General features: G+C 25.6%; 1 protein-coding gene across 1 annotated transcript in view; it reads right to left on the bottom strand.

Moving 5' to 3' along the window:
* The window catches only part of LOC137400728 (acid-sensing ion channel 1-like), a 57026-nt gene that overhangs the window by 13993 nt on the left and 30289 nt on the right, over positions 1-12744 (bottom strand). The window contains exon 10 of the mRNA XM_068087064.1: positions 12339-12476. Coding sequence (XP_067943165.1) covers positions 12339-12476 — 138 coding nt within the window. The remainder of the gene's footprint in view (positions 1-12338; positions 12477-12744) is intronic.

Below are 12744 nucleotides of genomic sequence, written 5' to 3'. Positions count from 1 at the left end.
ACTGTCTATTAATTGTTTGTAACAACTGTATATTAATTGTATATAACAACTGTCTATCAATTGTATATAACAACTGTCTATTAATTGTATGTAACAACTGTCTATTAATTTTATGTAACAACTGTCTATCAAATGTATGTAATAACTGTCTATCAATTGTATATAACAACGGTCTATTGATTGCATATAACAACTGTCTATCAATTGTATGTAACAACTGTCTATTAATTGTATGTACCAACTGTGTATCAAATGTATGTAATAACTGTCTATCAATTGTATATAACAACGGTCTATTGATTGTATGTAACAGCTGTCTATCAATTGTATGTAACAACTGTCTATTAATTGTATGTAATAACTGTGTATCAATTGTATGTACCAACTGTGTATCAATTGTATGTAATAACTGTGTATCAATTGTATGTAACAACTGTGTATCAATTGTATGTAATAACTGTGTATCAATTGTATGTAATAACTGTGTATCAATTGTATGTAAGAACTGTCTATTAATTGTATGTAACAACTGTCTATTAATTGTATGTAACAACTGTATATTAATTGTATATAACAACTGTCTATCAATTGTATGTAACAACTGTCTATTAATTGTATGTAACAACTGTCTATCAATTATATGTAACAACTGTCTATTAATTGTATGTAACAACTGTCTATTAATTGTATGTAATAACTGTCTATTAATTGTATGTAATAACTGTCTATCAATTGTATGTAACAACTGTCTATTAATTGTATGCACCAACTGTCTATCAATTGTATGTACCAACTGTCTATTAATTGCATGTAACAACTGTCTATTAGTTGTATGTAACAACTGTATATTAATTGTATATAACAACTGTCTATCAATTGTATGTAACAACTGTCTATTAATTGTATGTAACAACTGTCTATTAATTTTATGCAATAACTGTCTATTAATTGTATGTAATAACTGTCTATTAATTGTATGTAACAACTGTCTATTAATTGTATGCACCAACTGTGTATCGATTGTATGTAACAACTGTCTATTAATTGTATGTAACAACTGTCTATCAATTGTATGTACCAACTGTGTATCAATTGTATGTAACAACTGTCTATTAATTGTATGTAACGACTGTCTATTAATTGTATGTAAAAACTGTCTATTAATTGTATATAACAACTGTCTATCAATTGTATATAACAACTGTCTATTAATTATATGTAACAACTGTCTATCAATTTTATGTAGCAACTGTCTATCAATTGTATGTAACAACTGTCTATTATTTTTATGTAATAACTGTCTAATATTTCTATGTAACAACTGTCTTTTAAGTGAATGTAACAAATGACTATTAATTGTATGTAACAACTGTCTATTAATTGTATGTAACAACTGTCTATTAATTGTATGTAACAACTGTCTATTAATTGTATGTAATAACTGTCTATTAATTGTATGTAATAACTGTCTATCAATTGTATGTAACAACTGTCTATTAATTGTATGTAACAACTGTCTATTAATTGTATGCACCAACTGTCTATCAATTGTATGTACCAACTGTGTATCAATTGTATGTAACAACTGTCTATTAATTGTATGTAACAACTGTCTATCAATTGTATGTACCAACTGTGTATCAATTGTATGTAACAACTGTCTATTAATTGTATGTAACGACTGTCTATTAATTGTATGTAAAAACTGTCTATTAATTGTATATAACAACTGTCTATCAATTGTATATAACAACTGTCTATTAATTATATGTAACAACTGTCTATCAATTTTATGTAGCAACTGTCTATCAATTGTATGTAACAACTGTCTATTATTTTTATGTAATAACTGTCTAATATTTCTATGTAACAACTGTCTTTTAAGTGAATGTAACAAATGACTATCAATTGTATGTAACAACTGTCTATTAATTGTATGTAACAACTGTCTATTAATTGTATGTAAAAACTGTCTATTAATTGTATGTAACAACTGTCTATTAATTGTATGTAACAACTGTCTATCAATTGTATGTAACAACTGTCTATTAATTGTATATAACAACTGTCTATTAATTGTATGTAACAACTGTCTATTAATTGTATATAACAACTGTCTATTAATTGTATGTAACAACTGTCTATCAATTGTATGTAACAACTGACTATTAATTGTATGTAACAACTGTATATTAATTGTATATAACAACTGTCTATCAATTGTATGTAACAACTGTCTATCAATTGTATGTAACAACTGTCTATCAATTGTATGTAACAACTGTCTATTAATTGTATGTAACAACTGTCTATTAATTGTATGTACCAACTGTGTATCAATTGTATGTACCAACTGTGTATCAATTGTATGTACCAACTGTGTATCAATTGTATGTAATAACTGTGTATCAATTGTATGTAATAACTGTGTATCAATTATATGTACCAACTGTGTATCAATTGTATGTACCAACTGTGTATCAATTGTATGTAATAACTGTGTATCAATTATATGTACCAACTGTGTATCAATTGTATGTACCAACTGTGTATCAATTGTATGTAATAACTGTGTATCAATTGTATGTACCAACTGTGTATCAATTGTATGTAATAACTGTGTATCAATTGTATGTACCAACTGTGTATCAATTGTATGTACCAACTGTGTATCAATTGTATGTAATAACTGTGTATCAATTATATGTACCAACTGTGTATCAATTGTATGTACCAACTGTGTATCAATTGTATGTAATAACTGTGTATCAATTGTATGTACCAACTGTGTATCAATTGTATGTAATAACTGTGTATCAATTGTATGTAATAACTGTGTATCAATTGTATGTACCAACTGTGTATCAATTGTATGTAATAACTGTGTATCAATTGTATGTAATAACTGTGTATCAATTGTATGTAATAACTGTGTATCAATTGTATGTAATAGCTGTGTATCAATTGTATGTACCAACTGTGTATCAATTGTATGTAATAACTGTGTATCAATTGTATGTACCAACTGTGTATCAATTGTATGTACCAACTGTGTATCAATTGTATGTACCAACTGTGTATCAATTGTATGTACCAACTGTGTATCAATTGTATGTACCAACTGTGTATCAATTGTATGTAATAACTGTGTATCAATTGTATATAACAACTGTCTATTAATTGTATGTAATAACTGTGTATCAATTGTATGTACCAACTGTGTATCAATTGTATGTAATAACTGTGTATCAATTATATGTAATAACTGTGTATCAATTATATGTAATAACTGTGTATCAATTATATGTAACAACTGTGTATTAATTATATGTAATAACTGTGTATCAATTGTATGTACCAACTGTGTATCAATTGTATGTAATAACTGTGTATCAATTGTATGTAATAACTGTGTATCAATTGTATGTAATAACTGTGTATCAATTGTATGTAAGAACTGTCTATTAATTGTATGTAATAACTGTCTATAAATTGTATGTAATAAATGTCTATCGATTGTATATAACAACTGTCTATTAATTGCATGTACCGACTGTGTATCAAATGTATGTAATAACTGTCTATCAATTGTATATAACAACGGTCTATTGATTGTATATAACAACTGTCTATCAATTGTATGTAACAACTGTCTATTAATTGTATGTAACAGCTGTCTATCAATTGTATGTAACAACTGTCTATTAATTGTATGTAATAACTGTGTATCAATTGTATGTACCAACTGTGTATCAATTGTATGTAATAACTGTGTATCAATTATATGTAATAACTGTGTATCAATTATATGTAATAACTGTGTATCAATTATATGTAACAACTGTGTATCAATTATATGTAATAACTGTGTATCAATTGTATGTACCAACTGTGTATCAATTGTATGTAATAACTGTGTATCAATTGTATGTAATAACTGTGTATCAATTGTATGTAATAACTGTGTATCAATTGTATGTAAGAACTGTCTATTAATTGTATGTAATAACTGTCTATAAATTGTATGTAATAAATGTCTATCGATTGTATATAACAACTGTCTATTAATTGCATGTACCAACTGTGTATCAAATGTATGTAATAACTGTCTATCAATTGTATATAACAACGGTCTATTGATTGTATATAACAACTGTCTATTAATTGTATGTAACAACTGTCTATTAATTGTATGTAACAGCTGTCTATTAATTGTATGTAACAACTGTCTATTAATTGTATGTAACAACTGTCTATTAATTGTTTGTAACAACTGTATATTAATTGTATATAACAACTGTCTATCAATTGTATATAACAACTGTCTATTAATTGTATGTAACAACTGTCTATTAATTTTATGTAACAACTGTCTATCAAATGTATGTAATAACTGTCTATCAATTGTATATAACAACGGTCTATTGATTGCATATAACAACTGTCTATCAATTGTATGTAACAACTGTCTATTAATTGTATGTACCAACTGTGTATCAAATGTATGTAATAACTGTCTATCAATTGTATATAACAACGGTCTATTGATTGTATGTAACAGCTGTCTATCAATTGTATGTAACAACTGTCTATTAATTGTATGTAATAACTGTGTATCAATTGTATGTACCAACTGTGTATCAATTGTATGTAATAACTGTGTATCAATTGTATGTAACAACTGTGTATCAATTGTATGTAATAACTGTGTATCAATTGTATGTAATAACTGTGTATCAATTGTATGTAAGAACTGTCTATTAATTGTATGTAACAACTGTCTATTAATTGTATGTAACAACTGTATATTAATTGTATATAACAACTGTCTATCAATTGTATGTAACAACTGTCTATTAATTGTATGTAACAACTGTCTATCAATTATATGTAACAACTGTCTATTAATTGTATGTAACAACTGTCTATTAATTGTATGTAATAACTGTCTATTAATTGTATGTAATAACTGTCTATCAATTGTATGTAACAACTGTCTATTAATTGTATGCACCAACTGTCTATCAATTGTATGTACCAACTGTCTATTAATTGTATGTAACAACTGTCTATTAATTGTATGTAACAACTGTATATTAATTGTATATAACAACTGTCTATCAATTGTATGTAACAACTGTCTATTAATTGTATGTAACAACTGTCTATTAATTTTATGCAATAACTGTCTATTAATTGTATGTAATAACTGTCTATTAATTGTATGTAACAACTGTCTATTAATTGTATGCACCAACTGTGTATCGATTGTATGTAACAACTGTCTATTAATTGTATGTAACAACTGTCTATCAATTGTATGTACCAACTGTGTATCAATTGTATGTAACAACTGTCTATTAATTGTATGTAACGACTGTCTATTAATTGTATGTAAAAACTGTCTATTAATTGTATATAACAACTGTCTATCAATTGTATATAACAACTGTCTATTAATTATATGTAACAACTGTCTATCAATTTTATGTAGCAACTGTCTATCAATTGTATGTAACAACTGTCTATTATTTTTATGTAATAACTGTCTAATATTTCTATGTAACAACTGTCTTTTAAGTGAATGTAACAAATGACTATTAATTGTATGTAACAACTGTCTATTAATTGTATGTAACAACTGTCTATTAATTGTATGTAACAACTGTCTATTAATTGTATGTAATAACTGTCTATTAATTGTATGTAATAACTGTCTATCAATTGTATGTAACAACTGTCTATTAATTGTATGTAACAACTGTCTATTAATTGTATGCACCAACTGTCTATCAATTGTATGTACCAACTGTGTATCAATTGTATGTAACAACTGTCTATTAATTGTATGTAACAACTGTCTATCAATTGTATGTACCAACTGTGTATCAATTGTATGTAACAACTGTCTATTAATTGTATGTAACGACTGTCTATTAATTGTATGTAAAAACTGTCTATTAATTGTATATAACAACTGTCTATCAATTGTATATAACAACTGTCTATTAATTATATGTAACAACTGTCTATCAATTTTATGTAGCAACTGTCTATCAATTGTATGTAACAACTGTCTATTATTTTTATGTAATAACTGTCTAATATTTCTATGTAACAACTGTCTTTTAAGTGAATGTAACAAATGACTATCAATTGTATGTAACAACTGTCTAAACATTGTATGTAACAACTGTCTATTAATTGTATGTAAAAACTGTCTATTAATTGTATGTAACAACTGTCTATTAATTGTATGTAACAACTGTCTATCAATTGTATGTAACAACTGTCTATTAATTGTATATAACAACTGTCTATTAATTGTATGTAACAACTGTCTATTAATTGTATATAACAACTGTCTATTAATTGTATGTAACAACTGTCTATCAATTGTATGTAACAACTGACTATTAATTGTATGTAACAACTGTATATTAATTGTATATAACAACTGTCTATCAATTGTATGTAACAACTGTCTATCAATTGTATGTAACAACTGTCTATCAATTGTATGTAACAACTGTCTATTAATTGTATGTAACAACTGTCTATTAATTGTATGTAACAACTGTCTATTAATTGTATGTAACAACTGTCTATTAATTGTATGTAATAACTGTCTATTAATTGTATGTAATAACTGTCTATCAATTGTATGTAATAACTGTCTATCAATTGTATGTAACAACTGTCTATTAATTGTATGTAACAACTGTCTATTAATTGTATGCACCAACTGTTTATCAATTGTATGTACCAACTGTGTATCAATTGTATGTAACAACTGTCTATTAATTGTATGTAACAACTGTCTATCAATTGTATATAACAACTGTCTATTAATTATATGTAACAACTGTCTATCAATTTTATGTAGCAACTGTCTATCAATTGTATGTAACAACTGTCTATTATTTTTATGTAATAACTGTCTAATATTTCTATGTAACAACTGTCTTTTAAGTGAATGTAACAACTGTCTATTAATTGTATGTAACAACTGTATATTAATTGTATATAACAACTGTCTATTAATTGTATGTAACAACTGTCTATCAATTGTATGTAACAACTGTATATTAATTGTATGTAACAACTGTCTATTAATTGTATATAACAACTGTGTATCAATTGTATATAACAACTGTCTATCAATTGTATGTAACAACTGTCTATTAATTGTATGTAACAACTGTCTATTAATTGTATGTAACAACTGTCTATTAATTGTATGTAATAACTGTCTATTATTTTTATGTAATAACTGTCTAATATTTCTATGTAACAACTGTCTTTTAAGTGAATGTAACAACTGTCTATTAATTGTATGTAACAACTGTATATTAATTGTATATAACAACTGTCTATTAATTGTATGTAACAACTGTCTATCAATTGTATGTAACAACTGTATATTAATTGTATGTAACAACTGTCTATTAATTGTACATAACAACTGTGTATCAATTGTATATAACAACTGTCTATCAATTGTATGTAACAACTGTCTATCAATTGTATGTAACAACTGTCTATTAATTGTATATACCAACTGTTTATTAATTGTATGTAACAACTGTCTATTAATTGTATGTAACAACTGTATATTAATTGTATATAACAACTGTCTATCAATTGTATGTAACAACTGTCTATTAATTGTATGTAACAACTGTCTATTAATTGTATGTAACAACTGTCTATTAATTATATATAACAACTGTCTATTAATTGTATATAACAACTGTCTATTAATTGTATGTAACAACTGTCTATTAATTGTATGTAACAACTGTCTATTAATTGTATGTAACAACTGTATATTAATTGTATATAACAACTGTCTATCAATTGTATGTAACAACTGTCTATTAATTGTATGTAACAACTGTCTATTAATTGTATCTAACAACTGTATATTAATTGTATATAACAACTGTCTATCAATTGTATGTAACAACTGTCTATTAATTGTATGTAACAACTGTCTATTAATTGTATGTAACAACTGTCTATTAATTGTATGTAACAACTGTCTATTAATTGTATGTAACAACTGTCTATTAATTGTATGTAACAACTGTCTATTAATTGTATGTAACAACTGTCTATTAATTGTATATAACAACTGTCTATTAATTGTATGTAACAACTGTTTATTAATTGTATATAACAACTGTCTATTAATTGTATATAACAACTGTCTATTAATTGTATGTAACAACTGTCTATTAATTGTATGTAACAACTGTCTATCAATTGTATGTAACAACTGTCTATTAATTGTATGTACCAACTGTCTATTAATTGTATGTAACAACTGTCTATTAATTGTATGTAACAACTGTCTATTAATTGTATGTAACAACTGTCTATTAATTGTATGTAACAACTGTCTATTAATTGTATATAACAACTGTCTATTAATTGTATATAACAACTGTCTATTAATTGTATGTAACAACTGTCTATTAATTGTATGTAACAACTGTCTATCAATTGTATGTAACAACTGTCTATCAATTGTATGTAACAACTGTCTATTAATTGTATGTACCAACTGTCTATTAATTGTATGTAACAACGGTCTATTAATTGTATGTAACAACTGTCTATTAATTGTATATAACAACTGTCTATTAATTGTATATAACAACTGTCTATTAATTGTATGTAACAACTGTCTATTAATTGTATGTAACAACTGTCTATTAATTGTATGTAACAACAGTCTATTAATTGTATGTAACAACTGTCTATTAATTGTATGTAACAACTGTCTATTAATTGTATATAACAACTGTCTATCAATTGTATGTAACAACTGTCTATTAATTGTATGTAACAACTGTCTATTAATTGTATGTAACAACTGTCTATCAATTGTATGTAACAACTGTCTATTAATTGTATGTAACAACTGTCTATTAATTGTATGTAACAACTGTATATTAATTGTATATAACAACTGTCTATCAATTGTATGTAACAACTGTCTATTAATTGTATGTAACAACTGTCTATTAATTGTATGTAACAACTGTATATTAATTGTATATAACAACTGTCTATTAATTGTATATAACAACTGTCTATCAATTGTATGTAACAACTGTCTATTAATTGTATGTAACAACTGTCTATTAATTGTATGTAACAACTGTATATTAATTGTATATAACAACTGTCTATTAATTGTATATAACAACTGTCTATTAATTGTATGTACCAACTGTCTATTAAATGTATGTAACAACTGTCTATTAATTGTATATAACAACTGTCTATTAATTGTATGTAACAACTGTCTATTAATTGTATGTAACAACTGTCTATCAATTGTATATAACAACTGTCTATTAATTATATGTAAAAACTGTCTATTAATTGTATTTAACAACTGTCTATTAATTGTATGTAATAACTGTCTATTAATTGTATATAACAACTGTCTATTAAGTGAATGTAACAACTGTCTATTAATTGTATGTAACAACTGTCTATTAATTGTATGTAATAACTGTCTATTAATTGTATATAACAACTGTCTATTAAGTGAATGTAACAACTGTCTATTAATTGTATGTAACAACTGTATATTAATTGTATATAACAACTGTCTATTAATTGTATGTAACAACTGTCTATTAATTGAATGTAAAAACTGTCTATTAATTGTATATAACAACTGTCTATCAATTGTATATAACAACTGTCTATTAATTATATGTAACAACTGTCTATCAATTTTATGTAGCAACTGTCTATCAATTGTATGTAACAACTGTCTATTATTTTTATGTAATAACTGTCTAATATTTCTATGTAACAACTGTCTTTTAAGTGAATGTAACAACTGTCTATTAATTGTATGTAACAACTGTATATTAATTGTATATAACAACTGTCTATTAATTGTATGTAATAACTGTCTATTAACTGTATGTAATAACTGTCTATTAATTGTATGTAACAACTGTCTATCAATTGTATATAACAACTGTCTATTAATTATATGTAACAACTGTCTATCAATTTTATGTAGCAACTGTCTATTAATTGTATGTAACAACTGTCTATTAATTGTATATAACAACTGTCTATCAATTGTATGTAACAACTGTCTATTAATTATATATAACAACTGTCTATCAATTGTATGTAACAACTGTCTATTAATTGTATGTACCAACTGTCTATTAATTGTATGTAACAACGGTCTATTAATTGTATGTAACAACTGTCTATTAATTGTATGTAACAACTGTCTATTAATTGTATGTAACAGCTGTCTATTAATTGTATGTAATAACTGTCTATTAATTGTATGTAACAACTGTCTATTAATTGTATATAACAACTGTCTATCAATTGTATGTAACAACTGTCTATTAATTATATATAACAACTGTCTATTAATTGTATGTAACAACTGTCTATTAATTGTATGTAACAACTGTCTATTAATTGTATGTAACAACTGTCTATTAATTGTATGTAACAACTGTCTATTAATTGTATGTAACAACTGTCTATTAATTGTATGTAACAACTGTCTATTAATTGTATGTAACAACTGTCTATCAATTGTATGTAACAACTGTCTATTAATTATATATAACAACTGTCTATCAATTGTATGTAACAACTGTCTATTAATTATATGTACCAACTGTCTATTAATTGTATATAACAACTGTCTATTAATTGTATGTAACAACTGTCTATCAATTGTATGTAACAACTGTCTATTAATTATATATAACAACTGTCTATTAATTGTATATAACAACTGTCTATCAATTGTATGTAACAACTGTCTATTAATTATATATAACAACTGTCTATCAATTGTATGTAACAACTGTCTATTAATTATATGTACCAACTGTCTATTAATTGTATATAACAACTGTTTATCAATTGTATGTAATAACTGTCTATTAATTGTATGTAACAACTGTCTATCAATTGTATGTAACAACTGTCTATTAATTGTATGTAACAACTGTCTATTAATTGTATGTAATAACTGTCTATTAATTGTATGTAACAACTGTCTATTAATTGTATGTAACAACTGTCTATTAATTGTATGTAACAACTGTCTATTAATTGTATGTAACAACTGTCTATTAATTGTATGTAATAACTCTCTATTAATTGTATATAACAACTGTCTATTAATTGTATGTAACAACTGTCTATTGATTGTATGTAACAACGGTCTATTAATTGTATGTAACAACTGTCTATTAATTGTATGTAATAACTGTCTATTAATTGTATGTAACAACTGTCTATTAATTGTATATAACAACTGTCTATCAATTGTATGTAACAACTGTCTATTAATTATATATAACAACTGTCTATCAATTGTATGTAACAACTGTCTATTAATTATATGTAACAACTGTCTATTAATTGTATGTAACAACGGTCTAGCAATTGTATGTAACAACTGTCTATTAATTGTATGTAATAACTCTCTATTAATTGTATGTAACAACTGTCTATTAATTGTATGTAACAACTGTCTATCAATTGTATGTAACAACTGTCTTTTAAGTGAATGTAACAAATGTCTATTAATTGTATGTAACAACTGTCTATTAATTGTATGTAATAACTCTCTATTAATTGTATATAACAACTGTCTATTAATTGTATGTAACAACTGTCTATTAATTGTATGTAACAACGGTCTATTAATTGTATGTAACAACTGTCTATTAATTGTATGTAATAACTGTCTATTAATTGTATGTAACAACTGTCTATTAATTGTATATAACAACTGTCTATCAATTGTATGTAACAACTGTCTATTAATTATATATAACAACTGTCTATTAATTGTATGTAACAACTGTCTATTAATTGTATGTAACAACTGTCTATTAATTGTATGTAACAACTGTCTATCAATTGTATGTAACAACTGTCTATTAATTGTATATAACAACTGTCTATTAATTGTATGTAACAACTGTCTATCAATTGTATGTAAGAACTGTCTATTAATTGTATATAACAACTGTCTATCAATTGTATGTAACAACTGTCTATTAATTATATGTACCAACTGTCTATTAATTGTATATAACAACTGTCTATTAATTGTATGTAACAACTGTCTATTATTTGTATGTAACAATTGTCTATTAACTGTATATGACCTCTAAAATTGCGTACTTCTCCAAAGGACTTACAGGTCCTTTGGAGAAGTACACAGCAAACAAAAGAACAACAGCTAACAAAAGGAAATACTAATTGGTTATTTTGGGGAAATAAATAAATTGCATTTAATGCATTTGAACAGTTACCGTTGCCAAATGTCACGTTAGCAATTCGCTCATTTGGGGCTTGGAAAATTGCAGATTGAGAGTCATAGTGAACTTCTTTACATGGAATTAGACAGTTGCATTTCTCTCTCACAGCAAATGTCATGTATTCCGACCAGTCTGCAAAAAATATTCATAAACAAACTATCAAATTGAATAAATAACTTACAATCTACAATTATTTTGTGTATAAATAATGTATATAAATTAAGTTTAGAAAGCCTGTTTGAGAGTTCCATTATTAAATTCTGTCTATAATTTACATGCATGAGTTCTATTTATCAACTCTGTCTATAAATTATGTCTATAAGTTTTGTAATTTATATGTGTCAACACAACCTCATTGTCTTCAATTTGACTAGATAACATATTTGTATAAAGCATACAA

The sequence above is a fragment of the Watersipora subatra genome, chromosome 7 (genome assembly GCF_963576615.1).
Source record: "Watersipora subatra chromosome 7, tzWatSuba1.1, whole genome shotgun sequence".
In the NCBI taxonomy this organism is placed as follows: Eukaryota; Metazoa; Bryozoa; class Gymnolaemata; order Cheilostomatida; family Watersiporidae; genus Watersipora; species Watersipora subatra.
This window is presented reverse-complemented; position numbering and strand designations above follow the sequence as displayed.